This window comes from Felis catus, chromosome E2, assembly GCF_018350175.1.
Source record: "Felis catus isolate Fca126 chromosome E2, F.catus_Fca126_mat1.0, whole genome shotgun sequence".
NCBI classification, from domain to species: Eukaryota; Metazoa; Chordata; class Mammalia; order Carnivora; family Felidae; genus Felis; species Felis catus.
In genome coordinates this window covers 33,563,726-33,580,431 of record NC_058382.1, presented here as the reverse complement: position 1 = coordinate 33,580,431, position 16,706 = coordinate 33,563,726, and the positions used below count along the sequence as shown (strand labels likewise).

The window sequence follows — 16,706 nt, the reverse complement described above, 5'->3', positions numbered from 1 at the left end:
CCTGTTTGGATTATTTATTTCTGCTGTATAGAAGCATAACTGATTTTTACATATTGCTCTTATAACTGTGCAACTTCCTGAATTCGATGATTAGCTCTTTTGTAGTGTGTGTGTGTGTGTGTGTGTGTGTGTGTGTGTGTGTGTGTGTGTGTTGTTTTGGATTTTCTATAATAGGATCATATCATCTGTGAATAGAGCTGGTTTTACTTACTTTTTTTTATTATTTGGAAGTCTTTATTTCTTTTTCTTGCCTAATTGCTTTGGCTAGGACTTGCTGTACAATATTGAATAGTAGTGGTGAAAACAGGCATCCTTATCTTGTTCCTGAGCTTGGAGGAAAAGCTTTTCATCTTTCAGTATTGAGTGTGATATTACCTGTGGGTTTTCATGAATGTCTTTTATCATGTTAAGGGTGTTCTCTTCTCCTAGTTTGCTGAGTATTTTTATCTTGAAAGAGTGGTTAGTTTTGGTAAGTGATTTTTCTGCCTCTATTGAGATTATTGTATGAGTTTTTTTTCTATTGTTCTAGTGTATGTTATACTGATTCATTTTCTTATGTTCAACCACACTTGCATTCCTAGGATAAATCCCTCTTGTTCATGGTATGTAATCTTTTTAAATGTACTGTTGGTTTTGGTTCACTGGTATTTTGTTGAGGATTTTTGCATCTGTATTCATAAGAGATACTCTTGTGGTGTCTTTGTCTGGTTTTGGCATCAGGGTAATGCTGGCCTCATAGTGTGTGATAGGAAGTTTTCTCTCCTGTATTTTGGAAGATTTTGAATAGGATTGGGGTTCATTCTTGACGTATTTGGTAGAGTTCACCAGTGAAGCCGTCTGGTCCTGGGTTTTTCCTTTCTGGGAGATTTTTTGACTGAGTCAAGTCTCTTTACTTGTTTAAGTCTGTTGCAATTTTCTATTTCTCCTTGAGTCATTTTAGGTAGTTTCTTTGTTGGTAGGAATTTACCCATTTTATCTATATTCTCTAATTTGTTAGATTATAGTTATTTCTAGTATTCTGTTATAATCCTTACCATTTCTATAAGGTTGGTAATAATGTTCCTACTTTCATTTCTTTTTTTTCACACTTTCATTTTTTATTTTAATTATTTGCATTTTTTCTTAGTCCTGCAAAAATTGTCAATTTTGTTGATTTTTTTTTTTTTTTTTAAGAACGAGCTTTTGGTTTCATTGATTATTCCATTGTTTTTCTGTTGTCTATTTTCAGTTACCTATGCTGTAATATTTATTATTGCCTTCCTTCTTCTGGCTGTGGGTTTCTTTGCTCCTTTTCTAGTTCCATAAGACACAAAGTTAGGCTGTAGATTTGAAATCTTTTTTCTTTTTATGCATTTTTAGCTATAAAATTTGCCTCCGAGGCATTGCTTCTGTTGCATCCCATAAGTTTTGGTATGTTGCGTTTTTTATTTCATTTGTCTCAGTATTTTCTAACTGCCCAAGGGTTAATTTTTAAAACACTCATCTGTCTTGGTTGAGTGAACAACACATTAATAGGACCTCTTGGTTTGCCCTACTTTGTAGCTTTGGTTAATAGAATGGGAGTGGGATTGTGGAATGATAAGTTGTTTCATGCTGGTCTCAGCCTATCGATAATCAGTTTTGGGGCTGCCCTGGCCCTTGTGGTTCTTATTATAATAGCAAGACACCCTTAGCAATAACCATCAGGAAACTTTGGGGAAAAAAGATTTATAGGTACAGGTCTTAGAAAGCACATAGCACACCTGGGGCCACACAGTGAGGTTGTGGGTAGGATGAAAGTGTGGGACTGGGGTTCTGCTTTTATTAGGGTGGAGGGTGGAGGCCTAGGGCTTCATGGGCTCACTCTTTCTTGGTGAATTTAAAAAATAAGAATATGAGTTTAAAGCACAGGAAGAAAAGACGCAACCTGTCCACTTGATCAGTTTTCAAAATCAACCAAGGTCTCTAAAACAAACTGGGGGGAGGGGAGAGCCTGGCTCTTTATTTAGTCATGTGGCTGGCCTTGTGTGTATTCGAGATAGTCATCTTTGAAGTGAAGGCCTAGGCTGTCAAAACTTAAAGCAGGCACTTGCACTGCAAAAAGAAAAGCCGGCTGTCCGGGCTTAACACTACAATAACCAAGGGCAGATTCATTTTAATCTGTGATAAAACTAAATGTCTAGATTCTAGCAGATTGTATAGCTAGATAATTTGTTTTGATAGAATAGGTCTTTGCAAGATTTCATTCAGAGTCCGACAAATATTCTGTCACATTGAAGTATCAAACTTAGATGGAGGAGAAATACTCTTTCAATAGAGTATTATTATAGTTATAGAAAAAAAATACATGTTTTTTTCAGAAGTTTGGTTTCTTTAGCTGTGAAAGTCTAGCCTTTTATTTTGAAAGCAACTGTGTCTAGTCCTCACCTTGGAGTTTTCAGGCTGTTATATTTAATGTGGGAGGTTTTTGCAGAATATGAAATTAGGTTCGCTTATGAAAAGTGTGCCACAATGTGGCATTATTGGAGGGTGCCCAGGATCTCAACATACTTTTGGAGTCCCACACAAGGCTCATTTTACTGGTGGTGTGATTTAAGGGTGTTCATTAGGGAAGTGGACTTGTGTTAATTACTTATCTACTTATTTACTCAAGAGAAAAGGAAACAAACTTTTAAAATATATAATCATTTATCTGGTTGAATTAAATGATCACAAACAAGTCCTTTATATATAGGTGATGTTTATTTCAAGTGTGATAATGTTGGCCGTACACACTCATTATTTTGTCACGTTACTGTCATAAGCTCTTCTGGAGCAGAGATAGTAAGAAATAGCTCCATCTTGGCCTCAAGGAGAATTTTGATACGTAAGTACTGATAGGTTGCCAGAGGCTCAGGGGATCATCACATTAGGGTGAGGCTCTCCTTCATAAATGTACCCGTGTCCGCAGATACTAAAAATGACACCAAGGAAGTGAGCACTTTTTATTCAGTCCCTCCTTGAACTCTTAGAAGAAAGATAATGTGTTAGGGGATGGGGAGCCTTCTTGAAATCTTAGAAGAAAGGTAATATATTGTTATAAAATAGGAAGAAACCTTAGAGATCACATCATCCAACCTTCTTGGTTTTGTTAATATACTTCCCGTTAATGACAGCACAAGTAGTTATCCCATCTGGAATAATTAGGGCATTGTCATCTTCTGAGAAAGGGGGCAGAAGAAGCTTCCAGCCTTGTTGGGAGACCAGAGTATGAATAGCAGAGGGCTGGAGAAGCTGAGGTGGCAGGTGTAAGGGAGGGGTTGTAGGTAAGTGAGATGAGGACGGGAGTAAGACTTGAGGGGCTGTGACGCTAGATGAGAAAGTGGTGGCATTGTGGACAGGTGCTCTCAGCAAATAATGGTCTTGGGAGTGAACTGGAAGGAGAAGAGCTTTAGTTAGAATGAGATCTTTGGAGTCAAAAGTTTGAAGAGAAGGCCAAGATTGTGACTGTGTTAGTGAGTGGCTAAAGTAGGGTGAGAACAGATTACTGCAGTAGAAGATTCAAAGACATAAGAGGCTCGAGTGTTGGGTGATTCAGCCTCATGGATTTTGAAGTAGACAATGGAGTTGGAAAGGAAGATGACGGGCCATGTGATAGAGTCTTACTGCAGACAGGTCATGACCAGGAGCTCGGTAGGTGACCACATATGTTGATGGATTAATGTTCACAGCAGAACACACTGGAAGCGAATGAGTAAAGAGGTAATGTCAACAGACGTTTCTCAACATTTAAATCTCACTATTGGTAAATAGAAGCTAAACTTGCGACACATTTGCTACATTCAGAGTACTTCTGGTGAATTCTTACAAAAAATACTAAGGATATCTATCTTATTTTGGACTTTCCCATAGCTCCTGCCTTCGTTCGTGGCTAGAACAAGACACCTCCTGCCCAACATGCAGAATGTCTCTTAATATCGCTGACAATAACCGGGTCCGGGAGGACCATCAAGGAGAGAACTTGGATGAGAATTTGGTTCCTGTAGCAGCCGCCGAAGGCCGCCCTCGCTTAAACCAACACAATCACTTCTTCCACTTTGATGGTTAGTTTCAACCTCTAAAACCGTACCCACGGGTTTCTCCCCTAAGGGGATGCTGGTTGAATTCTAAATTGCCCTGCCTAGGCCAATTTAATAGAAATATTTCCATCTCAGTTGAAAGTGTTCAGTAGGCATGGAGAGCACTGGAGAGTTACTCTGTGCCAGGCATTTGCTGGATTCTGTGTGAATATGGGGGCAGGGAGGAGGGGGCGAAAGAGGAGGAATGAATATTGACTCAGCCAGGCCTGTGAGGACCACACTTAATGATAGTTAACCATTGCTGATAATTTATTACATCGGTGTAGTACTTATGCAGGAGCATTGAGTAGACTTTCCAGTGAGTACCAGAAGCAGAATCAGAGCTAGAGCCTTTTCCTTGTCCATAAAATATGAATATCCTGCCCCTTACAGTTTTGCAAGGAGTTGTAGTAAAAACCCCACTTAAAATTCTGAAGCCATGGGCTGCACACCGGGGGCTGGTTGATCATCCTTCTTTAATTCATGTTGCAGTGAGCTGTTGTGGATTCTTATCGCTTCTAATACCACTGAGTTCCATGAATTAATATTTGTTACCATGAAATAGGTATCCTTGGGATTTTGTTAGGAGGAGTGTTCTTTTTTTTTTAAATATAATTTATTGTCAAATTGGTTTCCATACAACACCCAGTGCTTATCCCAACAAGTGCCCTCCTCCATGCCCATCACCCACTTTCCCTTCTCTCCCACCCCCCCATCAACCCTTAGTTTGGTCTCTGTATTTAAGAGTCTCTTATGGCTTGCCTTCCTCCCTCTCTGTTTGTGACTATTTTTTCCCCTTCCCCTCCCCCATGGTCTTCTGTTAAGATTCTCAAGATCCACATATGAGTGAAAACATACGGTATCTTTCTCTGACTGACTTATTTCACTTAGCATAATACCCTCCAGTTCCATCCACGTGGCTGCAAATGGCCAGATTTCATTCTTTCTCATTGCCAAGTAGTATCTCATCGTATATATAAACTACATCTTCTTTATCTGTTCATCAGTTGATGGACATTTAACCTCTTTCCATAATTTGGCTATTGTTGAAAGTGCTGCTGTAAACATTGGGGTACTTGTGTCCCTATGCGTCATCACAGGAGGAGTGCAGTTTTGATCTGATTTGAGTTGCCAGGGGGTGGAGCATTATGGGAGCCCATGGTGTGTTGATGAGACCCCTCATAGGAGGATGAAGGGCAGTAGAGTCTGGTCTCCGAGACTAGGAGGTGAGGCCGCGTGGCTGGCTGGGCCACGGGTGCCGGAGGGCTGAGAGGCAGCTGCTTTGTTGGCTGTCGATTAAGGCCTCTACCAGGTAGGACTTTGGAAATACGCTAGCAGATCTTGCACGTGGGGCCCAGCTGTATAATCCGTTACCTTATGAATTTGTACTAAAAACTTAGTCAAAATAGAAAAGTCAACTTTGTTTCTCCCTGGGAAGTACATGAAATAAGAACCTAGTTTTTTAACAGGCACATTTTGTTGGGCGGGACCTTGAGACAGCCATTGAACTTGTTTTTATATTCTGTGCCTCGGTGCTTCTTTGTGAAGGAAAGCAAAATAACTCCTAAACAGGTAGCTTGATTAACTAATACTTGGAGCTTTAGCTTAGGGTCCCCCCTTTTCTTGGGGAAATGGCAGAAGCCGCCGACTTCTTGGCTCCACACACAAGCCTGTGTTGTCGAACTCTTTGAAAAGAATTTCGAATCGAATCAGAAAACCAAGGTCTTTAAATCAGATGATGCGATAGACAATACCTTATGAAAATAATTGTGAAAGTGATGTCTCCACGTGGGTAGTATTTGTGTACGGTGTGACAGGAGCACAAGCCCCTCTCTCGTAGCAGCTGTAGAGCCTTAAAGCCTTCCTTCTGTGCCAGGTGGAGAACAGATTGACCTGTGGATCCAGGGCGTCTGGAAAGCAGGAGGGCCTAGTGGTGAAGGATTCTGGAACCTGACTGTCTGGTTGCAAATCCACCATAATTGTGTGATGTTGGGCAAGTTACCTGACTTCTGAGTGCCCTCAGGACAAAAGACCACGAGAACTGAGTTTTCCCTGAGAAGAGTGAAACGGGTATAAAAGTAGCGATGATCCAATGAGCTGATCTGTGTGAAACCCTTGGTACAAAAGGCCTGGCACACCGTAAGCCGTCAGTGGAACGAGCTGGGGTCCCCGAGCGGCTGACCCCAGACTGGACCACGCAGGGGACGAGATCTCTAACTTGTGCTGGGTTCTCTTTGTCTTAGGGTCCCGGATCGCAAGTTGGCTGCCGAGTTTCTCCGTTGAGGTGATGCACACCACCAACATCCTAGGAATTACACAGGCGAGCAACTCCCAGCTGAATGCGATGGTAAGGACCGCTGTGCTTCGGGGTGGTTGGTCATCAGGGAGGGGCTGGACGCTGTGCACTGTGTGCTTCACTCTGGCCGAATAGCAGGATTTTCAGGGGCGTGTGACGTAGTAGCTGGGACAACTTCAGTTCATGTGTTTTCAAATTTGAAACTGCTTTGGAAACCAGCTTCCATTTTAGATGTGTGGCAGATCATCTGTCTGTTTCTGAGCACCGCCGGGTTCGCTGTGTTGTGATCTAGGCCAATCTTGGGATGCTCCTTGATGCTAACCAAAAATATTTAGAGACTTAGTGACTGGAGAGAATGATGGGCCTTTTATTCAAAGTTGTATGAGACCTGCTAAATGTGTTTTCCTGACCCTGTCCCCTTTCCTCCCCCCAAATAAGTAAATACACGTGTGCACGCACGCACACGCACACACACACGTCTGTGGGTATGCACATATATCTATATGCCTTGAGATATGGAGGCACACATACTGTTAGCTCAAGGATACTGTTCAAATATTCTTTGTGTTTCTCTAAAGCTTTGTCATACGGCGGGTATTTTTGTTTTAGAGAAACGTGTCGTTATCACTGCAATTTAGTGTTCATTGTGATGATGAATGCAGGACTCTTAAAATGCTAACTGCCTTAGTCCTGCTTAGATAGCGCTGCTGGCTGACCTGGGTAAGCCTCGTCAGTACTTCAGAGAGGCACTGGTTCATTTGTTCATTCATTCCTTTATCTTCATGTATTTACTTGACAAATCTGTACTGAAAGCCCACTCCTGCGACAGGCATGATGCAGTGCAAACGGTTGCATAGCACCTGCCAGGCAAACCAGGTGGATGTGGGCCCCACTCCCAGGAAGTGTAGATTTTAGCCGGGGAGACTGGTTATAAACACAAACAAGATCATTGCTGATGGCAGTGAGTGCTCTGAGGGCAGTAAGGCCGGCAATGCGGCAGAGGTGGAGGTAAGAGCTATTTTAGCGGAGATGTCTGAGTAGTTCTTTCCGAGGGGCTGATACTTGATCTGAGACAAGAAGGATGAGAAAGAGGCAGTTGGGAGAAAAAGAGGCAGCGGAACCGACAGGTTCAAAGGTCATGAGGTGAGAAAGCCCTGGGGGCACAGCGGTCACTGTGGTTGGAGCCTAGTGAGTCAGAGACCAAGATTGTGATGCACGCTGATTTTGCAGAGCCGGGTCATGGCAGGGGTTAGTAGGCCACAGCTCGGTGTAGATCTTATTGTGAAAGTATTGGAAGGTTGTTCAAGGCCTTTTTCCTCCCACAGGGGACTGACAGGACATTTAACAGAATGATTTGCTTCTGAGAGACTGGGTTATAGAGGGGCAGGGATGGAAGCAACGAGCCCAGTTAGGGGGCTGTGCAATAATGCAGGTGAAAAAAAGAGTGGTTTGGACCAGGGTGTTGGCAGTAAGAATGAAAAGAAGGGGCGGCTTGAAGACACTTTGGGATGATGCGCTGACAGGACTGGACGACACTTTGCTTTGGGTGAGCAGATGATGGGCCCGCATACCGAGATGGGCGGAAGCAGGACTGAGGACGGGGCTTCGGCCTTCCTTCCGGCCAGAGGTGAGCCATCCGCATGGAGATGCCACGTAGGCATCTGGACCTCGCCGAAGAGGGCAGGCTGGAGGTGGACACTTGGGAGTTCTCGGTCTGTAGGTGCTCCTCGAGGCGGGGAGCAGGTCTCTTCCTGGGAGAGGATGAGGCTCACGATGAGGAGAGGACTCCGGGCCGAGGGCTGGCAGAGAGGGAGGAGCCACATGGTGACCTAGGAGGAGGGAGACCGGGAGAAGGTGCAAGGCGAGCACGTGGGGATTCTTAGAAGGTGAGGTCGGAGGAGGACGTGTTGGATTCGGCAGAACGGAGGCGGTTGGTTAACTGCAGAGGAACAGGCGGCTTCCGTGGCCTGAGGGATGGGATCTTCCCGGTAGATTGGGAAATGAGTGGGCACTGAAGAAACAGACCGGGGCTGGCAGCGTGTTGTAAAAGTGGGCGGAGCGATAGAAGTGGTAGCTCGCGAGGATTATGGTGTCAGGGGAGCTTTTGGCTTTTTTAAGATTTCTTTTTTGAAGGTTTTTGAGCAGGTCCTTTCTGCACAAGTTCCAGAAGTTCTAGAGGAGGATCCAGGGAAGTCATGCTCTCTCATCCTTTGGTCCATCCACCCAGTCCCCGGCCCAGGAACGGCTGCGGAATCACAGTTTCTCTCTCTGAGCCTGGCTTATTTCACTTGCCACAGCGTCCTCCGAATCCATCCGTGTTGTAGCAGGGGTCAGAGTTTCTTCTTAGGCCGAATGGTGTTCCGTCGTGTGTGGAGACCACACACACGTTGCTTACGTGACTCTCCGCCGACGGCCGCTTGGATTGCTTCCGCCTTTGGGCTCTTGTGCGTCATGCTGCGATGGGCATGGCTGTACGAGTTCTGTTCTCTGGTCTCACTTCTTTTGAGTACCCGTGGGTCTTTTGTAAAGATAGATGTGGTAGCCTGCTTGGGGTGCAAATGGGAATGATCACTAGAGAGGGAGAGACGGAAAGTGCGGTGCACACAGGGAAGTAAAGATGGAAGAGGAAGACGGGAAGCTGGAGGGTGGGGTCAGGAGAGAGGCATTCGCCTCTGTTAGGAGGGCGGACGGAGGCAGCTCCAGCGCTTCGTTGAGACGTGGTTTAAGTAGAAGGCCTGGCTCATGATAACCAAGAGGCAGAAGCAGCCTGAGTGTCTGCCAGGTGAATGGATGAATGGATTCCAGAAGTGTGGTACATGCATACAGTGGAATATTAGCCAGCCTTAGAAAAGCAGGAAATCCCATCACGTGCCCCAACATGAATGAACCTCCGGGACGTTACACTAGATGAAATAAGACCATCACAGAAAGACAAACGCTGCAGGATTCCACTCAGATGAGGTCTCTAAATTAGTCTCACTCTTAGAAACAGAAATTAGAATGGGGGTTGCCAAGGGCCAGTGGGGAGGGCGATGGGGAGTTGCTCCTCAGGGTTTCAGTTTTGCAAGATGGCAGAGTTCTAGAATCTGTCGCACGGTCATGTGCATATGGTTCGCCCTACCGTACACTTAAAAATGGTTAGGATGGTTATATGTTTTTGACCATAGTAATAACAGAAAAAGTCCTGGGTTCCTGCTGCCTCTTGCTTCCTCAGGGAAGTGCTCGGCCACGTCAGCAGTGTGTGTGAGTGACGACCTAATGGACACAGATGGTCTGCAGTGTGGCGGCCTAATGCGGCCACCCACCGGCTTGTGTCAGGCTCTGTGTGTGGACTTTGGGGTCTGGCAGCTGTTGAAGTCCTGCAGGTGGATCACCTCGCCTGCTCCCTAAAAAAATCAGAATCACGGGCGCGTAACCCTCTAGGAATAAGAATTATTCTTGGAGTTGGTGTGTTCAGCATTCTCTGATAGTCCCCGGTTGGTCTTTCTCTAGCTCCATGATGGATTGGAATAGCCTATTCTTAACATAATTAGTTTACTAGAACCATACATTTTTTTATAAAGATCCAATATTTAATTCACTGGATTTTCTGGAAGAACAGCTTGGGTCTGGTAAAATGAATCTCAGGGAAATGAGGGGGAAGCTGTTGAAGAATGGAGAAGAATGTTACCTGATTGTCTAGGTTTTTATGGACTCTTCTTCACTTAGTGTTCATTTGACCCTGGGGCGGGGGGAATGATCAGCTCCCGTTCATAGAAACCCTGAGGGGACCCAGAAGTGCGGGGCTATTGGTCCCGCTGCTGGGCTCTGCCTGTCTAGCCCTCCCACCCCAGTGAGACACTAAGCGAAGCTTTGTGCGTGTTTCACCCTGGTCTTTGCTCTCAAGGCCCTGATGTTGGACACCTTCTCCTTCTGCAGTTACAGTGCTGTGCTCCTGAGGAGCTAATACCCCAGTGGTAGACTTCCTTATGCCTCGAAAGCAATCACATTTTTCCTGCTCTTTTGTTCTTTTGATCATTGGGGCTTTTCCACAATAAAACCATGAACATAAGCATTGTACATTCTCATAAGCATATGTACATTGTACATAAGTATTACATTCATTTAATGTACATACCTGAAAAATAAAATCTGGGCCTTTGATGCAAGTATGGGTGGTAGTGTGCTGGGAGACCTGTGCCATCTTCCCCTAGACACAGACTGCTGCTCAGAGCCCCGCCCACGTGGACTCTGAGACGTTTCTAGAGGGCGGTTTGAAACCTACAGCTCTAGTGTTATGAATTTACATTCTTTATGATCTTTTTTTTTCTGATGGTGGTGTAATAATTTACATCGGGTAGATTCACCCTTCGTAGTATCCGATTCTGTGTATTTTGTCAAATTCATACGGTTGTGTGGCCACCACCATACTCAAGGTATAGAAGAGTTCCATCTACCCTGCCCCAGATTCCATTGTGCCCTTTTGTAAAATTGCTTCCTCTCCCCACCTTCAATCTCTGGCAACCACTTACCAGTTTTCTGTCCCTTTAATTTTGCCTCTTCTAGAATGTCATGTAAATGGAATTATACGGTGCATAGCCTTTGAGCCAGGCTCTTTCACTTAGCCTAATGCATTGGAATTTCATCCATGCGGGTGTGGTATCAGAAATTTGTTCCTTTTCGGCATTATTCTTTAAGGGGAACACATTTTTTTTTACCTGAATTATACCGAGCTTTAAAATGAACACTTCTTAAAATTGGGATATTCTAATTGAACCTGTTTCGGGATGCAGCTGGATTTCCATGCTCTTTTTATTTTGAAATCGAGGCTGTTCCCAGCTACCTGTTTGGCATCCTAGGAAAATGCTAGAATGAGTGAGGTTTGATGGGGATCTGCAGAATAGAGGGGCGCCTTGCCTGTGTTTTCAAGGCGGAATGCCGGGTTCAGTGCTCAGAGCTTGCCGTACACCATGACCCCAAGGAGTCACTGTTGAAGGTGAACGTTTCCAAGGCTTCCATATTTGTATTCCTGCAGGCTCATCAGATTCAAGAAATGTTTCCCCAGGTGCCATACCACCTGGTGCTGCAGGACCTCCAGCTGACACGCTCGGTAGAAATAACAACGGACAACATTTTAGAAGGACGGATTCAAGTACCTTTTCCCACACAGGTACACTGGGGTTTTATGCATGAAAAGTGGATTCTGTCTTCACAGAGATTTAATCCTGTAGTTTAACTCTTTAGTTACTTAATTGAATATCACTCATGATTTGATGAAGGGTCTCTACGAATGTCCTCACTTTCCAAAGTTTGAGGGTAGACCCATCAAAGAGGCTCAGATCCTCAGACAAGGACAAGCGTATTTGGGTAATTTTTTGTACAGATGCACACCCCACATCAGCCTGCCCTCGCCAGTCCAGGAGGTCACAACCTTGGTTCCTCTGGGACGAGGATTGGCAACCTTTCTCTGTAAAGGGCAGATAGGCGTAGGCTTTGTGAGCCATGTGGCTCCTGCTGTCGCATCTCAGCTGTGGCTGCTATAGCACTGACAGTGTGTGAATGGATGTGCGTGACTGTGTTCTAGGAAAAACTTATCCATAAAAATAGGTGGAGGGTGGATTTGGCTGCAGGCCAAAGCTGACCCCCAGCTCTAGGAGGTAATGCCCTCTGTCCCCGGTTGGCCTTGCACATTGGTGGGATTTTTTTCATTAGCTGTAATAGCTATGGTACTTCTGTTTTTAAAAGGTCACATTTCCTGGCCCATTTTATAACCTCTTTGATGGGCACAAGAACTGTTAACATTTGATTTATTTACTCTCATTTTTATTATTGGAATAGAGTTGACATACAATGTTATATTAGTTTCAGATGTATACTAGCGATTTGACGCAGTGTTAACATTTCAAAACAAGGTTCCTGGCAGGACCAGGGGATAGATACGTGACCAAGAGTCATTTAACAAGAAATTATTCAACTTCCTGTATAAGACTATGTAGAAATCTATTAATAAAATCCGAAAATTTGAGAATCTTTCAAGAGAGAATGAGCCTAGGGCATGGAGTCAAATGGGCTGACATTAGACTTGCCTTATCTGTCCTTCCCTATTTGACCTGGCTTTTGGCTTTGGATTATCCAGCAGCAGAGCCTGGGACAAGGATTCGAGTGCCAGTGGTTCATCTGGGAAGGCTGCAGGAAACAGGCAGCAGGTGGGGCTGTGAGATGGCGGTGCGGGGGAGGCGGCCAGTACGGGTTTGTTACCCGGCAGGTTACTGTCCTGGATGCCTAGAGCTTGATCCCACTGGGGCCTCCCGAGTGGCAGTGAGGAGGGGCATTTATATGCCACTTCCCGTCAGCTGCTGGTTGACTGGGGCTCAGAGTGACCTTGTGCAGCCAGAGTGAGCTCTCAGGCAATGAATTACAGAAACTGGCCGGCCCACACTGACGTGGCAGGACCTGCAGGGAGATGGGCAGGGCCCCAGAGCATCTGTGGCCGTGGCCAAGATCTCAGACTGGCTAAAAATGAGAAGAACGACAGTACCTATTTCATAGGGTGTTAAGATAAACGAGATGGTCACGTTGAGTTTCTGCAAGCGTTCAGTCAGTGTTACCTGCTGTCGATCTGTCACCGTCCAGTCACTGTCACTGAGGAGAAACTGAATGCGGTGCCAGTTGATGACTCAGACTCACACTCAGGCTCCCTTGTCTTCTCTTCGATCTTAGTAGCATCTTCATTTCTTTGCTGCTGCAGACTCTGTCAAAGCCCAGATAGCGTTGGGGACCGGAGCTCCCTCTGCACCCCGGGATTTCTCCGGCCCTGTTCCATAAGCCCCTGAGCAGCTCTGTACGGTCTGTGGTGCTTTTTCTCTTGCAGCGCTCAGATGGCATCAGGCCTGCACTGAACAGTCCTGTAGAAAGGCCAAACGGAGACCAGGAGGAGGGAGAAGCTTCTGTGCAGGTAAGGTGTGCAAGGGCGGGGTGTGTGTGTGTGTGTGTGTGTGTGTGTGTGTGTGTGTGTGTGTGTGAGAGAGAGAGAGAGAGAGTGAGTATGGGACCGGGGGCAGTCTTGTAGTGCCCGGCAGTGGTCTTCAGTCCTGCCTTTGATGTGCATGAGGCCTCAGGGGTGTCAGAGAAGGCCTTGTGCCACATTGTTCCGGTATGTCAGGTTAGCAAACCCGGCTGTGCCCACGCCATGGCCTGCATTTCCACCTAGGGCCTGCCACCGCCCGCTCACTGGGCATTATCCTTGGGACCTGGAGGAGAACGGAGTCATGCTGTCCCCGGGCCAGCCCTGCCATCTTGACCTTGAGCAGTAGTCCTAGGAGGGGCACGGGGAAGCTGGGCACAGGCAGGACTCTGGGTGATCGGACTCATCTGAACCCAGACAGGGGCTGACTGGGGCTCGGCTCTCTCGAGCTGAAATCGTTGAAGTCTTCTCCCCAACACCTCCCTTGGCCAACTCCGCGTTTCCAAGTGCTTCCGTGCACTTCATGCCAATGAGACCCTCTGAGTGGTGTATGGGTGTGGAGGAGTGTGGTTATCTTGGGAGCCAGATTGGCCCGGATATCCACTTAGGTGAGTCGAGGTGGCCATCCCTTCCAAAGGCAGCTCCTCTGTCTGGTCTCCAGGGCAGAGGCCCCCCCCTCCCCCATGCTCTTAGTCCCCCACCGTGGGGGTTCTGGTTCACACCCTTTGTCTGTAATTCCCATTTGCTTAATCAATTACCACACTTTCCAGAAACTTTCTTGAGACTGGAGAATAGCCCAGACAACCCCGTCTTTGTGCTTCTGTGCTTGTGACGTGGGGTTTCCCACACACGGGGCTGGGGGCTGACGCTGGTGCTGCCTTGTCCAGCGGTGTTGCTCAGGGTGACGCTGCTCTTCCCGAAGCAGCTGCTTTGACGGGTGAGTGACATGGAAGCTGCTTTCACCTCGTACCTTGTGTGCTTTTCTCTGCAAACAGGAAGCTCTAGAAACTAAGACTCTCTCAGATCCTGTTGCCGAGTTAAATTTTTCACACCCAAATCCATATTTGGATTGTGCAGCATTCGTAAAGTGGTACCTGGCTTCCGGAGAAGGAATTCAGTTTTGCATTCCCGGGTTTTTGGATAGCAGGCCCAGCTTAGATTTGAGTGCTGGGCTGGCTGGGGGCCCCTCGGGGTAGAGCATGTTCACTTTCTGTCCTGATCTTTAACTCTGTTTTTATAGTTAGTGGGAAGATTTCTGAACTTTTTGTAGCACAGCGAAGGGAATGTACTTCCTTCACAAGGAACGCGCTCTGTAGTGTTTCCAGTCATTCCCAAGTAAGAAGTTCTTGGATAACAGTCCGTTTAGTAAAACCTCCATGTAGCACAAGCGTGGCGCTGGCTGTGCTGGTTGGTACCGAATGCGGTCTGTCCCCGGCCTGAGCTCAGGCCTGCTTGGAAGCCAGCAGAACTGGGGGTGCGCATCCGTTTCTTTCCTTCATCTCCCCCATTTACCAGCTGCTCTTTCTACCTCCTCCAGGGTCGGGCTCAGGAGGAGGGCGGGTTAGGACAGGCCACATGACCCCACCATCCCGTGTGTGTGCATGTGCTACATGTGTGAGTGTATCGCAGTTGTTACCTGACCCATCTCCCTGTCCCAGCTAGCGGCAGAAGCCTCAGCTGTCCTTCCTCAGAACTTGGGCAGGCCTTTTCTGACCATCCCTCCCTTCATGGAGACCGTATCACCCTCCAGGCGGTCCTTTGGGCGAGGTCTGTCTCAACAACCTCAGGCTGGTTCCCTCCAGCATCTGTGGCCACCCCGAAGGACACACAGTGGGGCCTTACCGTCGGTGGAAGTTGGACTCGCTCCCCTTTTTTTATCTGCCACAAGCAAGTGTCTTTCTCTTCGACTCCTTGCGTGTGTTAGTCACCACCAGTCCCCGGGGGCCCCCAAACTCTAGGGAATAGGAGTTTGGACACATGGCTGTCTTGAAGTCCCCTCATTCATTTGACTGAAGGCAGGGAAGGGTGGTGAGGTCGCGTAACAAGTGCCACACGCCAAGAAATCTTACAAATGTGCCAGTCTCTCAGCCTCTTCCACCTCAACACTCTTGTCACCTAGAGGTGGGTGCTAGGCTGACACTGGCCAACCTGGGTCTGTCTGGTAGCAGGAACATCAATGTTCAGGCACTGGCCTAAGTGTGTGGGGCGCCTGGGCATTGCCGTAGCGTTCAGAGCTTTAGCCAAAACCGAGAGAGTCCCATTTTAATATCCTGTTACACAAAGAGTCTTGTGATCTTATATCTGTTTTTAAAAAGATCCTTAGAAGTTGCCCTTTTTAGGGGCACCTGGGTGGTTCAGTCGGTTAGGCATCCAACTTTGGCTCAGGTCATGATCTCACAGTTAACGAATTCGAGCCCTGCGTCGGGCTCTGTGCGGACAGCTCAGAGCCTGGAGCCTGCTTCAGATTCTGTGTCTCCCTGTCTCTCTACCCCTTCCTGGCTCATTCTGTCTCTCTCTGTCTGTCTCTCACTTTCTCTCAAAAAGAAATAAACATTAAAAAAAAAATTTACCCTTTTTTATCTGCCTGCCTCTGTTTTCAGAATCAAGTGAGGGTGTAAAATTTGTGTTAAATGTGATAAGACTTGTTTAAGTTTCAGAGAAATTAGTAGAGTTGAACAAAAAATTCCCAGAATGTAAATCAACTTGGAGTTAACTTTATTGTTTTCTGAGAGTACAGTTTCAGGGTGTCTGTGTTTTTCATACCGGTGATCATCTACAAAAAATTGCACTAATCTTGAACATCTGGCGTGAGTCAGGTGCTGTTCTTAGTGGCGCACAGGCCTCCCAGAGCCCACACCGGCCATTATTCATACCCCAATGGTTCCCCACCTGGCAGCCTGGCTCCCTGTGGGTGCAGAAGAACACTGTTCGGGGCACTCAGGTGGGGCGGGGAGTCCTAGCAGGAGGGCGGCCCGTGCTCACAGAGGCTCCCTGCTTCCTCTGTGCCCAGACCGAGCGTGTGCCCCTAGACCTCAGTCCTCGGCTGGAGGAGGCCTTGGACTTCAGCGAGGTGGAGGCGGAGCCCGGCGAGGGCGAGGACTTTGAGGCCCGGGGGAGCCGCTTCTCCAAGTCTGCGGACGAGAGGCAGCGCATGCTGGTCCAGCGGAAGGATGACCTCCTGCAGCAGGCTCGCAAGTAAGTCGACCCTCCGGCTCTCGCTCGCGCGTGTCTCCGGTCGCAACCCGGTGGCCTGGGGACCCTCGTCGCGTCAGGCCCACGTCCTGCCTTTTTAAACAGATTCCAACATTGAAAAGCCATTCAAAACGTTCAGACTCCAAACCTCTCTTGGAAAAGCAAAGGGTCCGGACCTGACCGGTGACCCCAGTGAGCT

General features: G+C 47.0%; 1 protein-coding gene across 2 annotated transcripts in view; it reads left to right on the top strand.

The window, feature by feature from the left end:
* AMFR (autocrine motility factor receptor) overlaps window positions 1-16,706 on the top strand; it is a 43,802-nt gene that overhangs the window by 25,127 nt on the left and 1,969 nt on the right. For both annotated transcript variants that reach the window (XM_023246140.2, XM_045045426.1), the window contains exons 9-13: window positions 3,871-4,061; window positions 6,320-6,423; window positions 11,387-11,521; window positions 13,223-13,306; window positions 16,326-16,510. In XM_023246140.2, coding sequence (XP_023101908.1) covers window positions 3,871-4,061; window positions 6,320-6,423; window positions 11,387-11,521; window positions 13,223-13,306; window positions 16,326-16,510 — 699 coding nt within the window. The remainder of the gene's footprint in view (window positions 1-3,870; window positions 4,062-6,319; window positions 6,424-11,386; window positions 11,522-13,222; window positions 13,307-16,325; window positions 16,511-16,706) is intronic.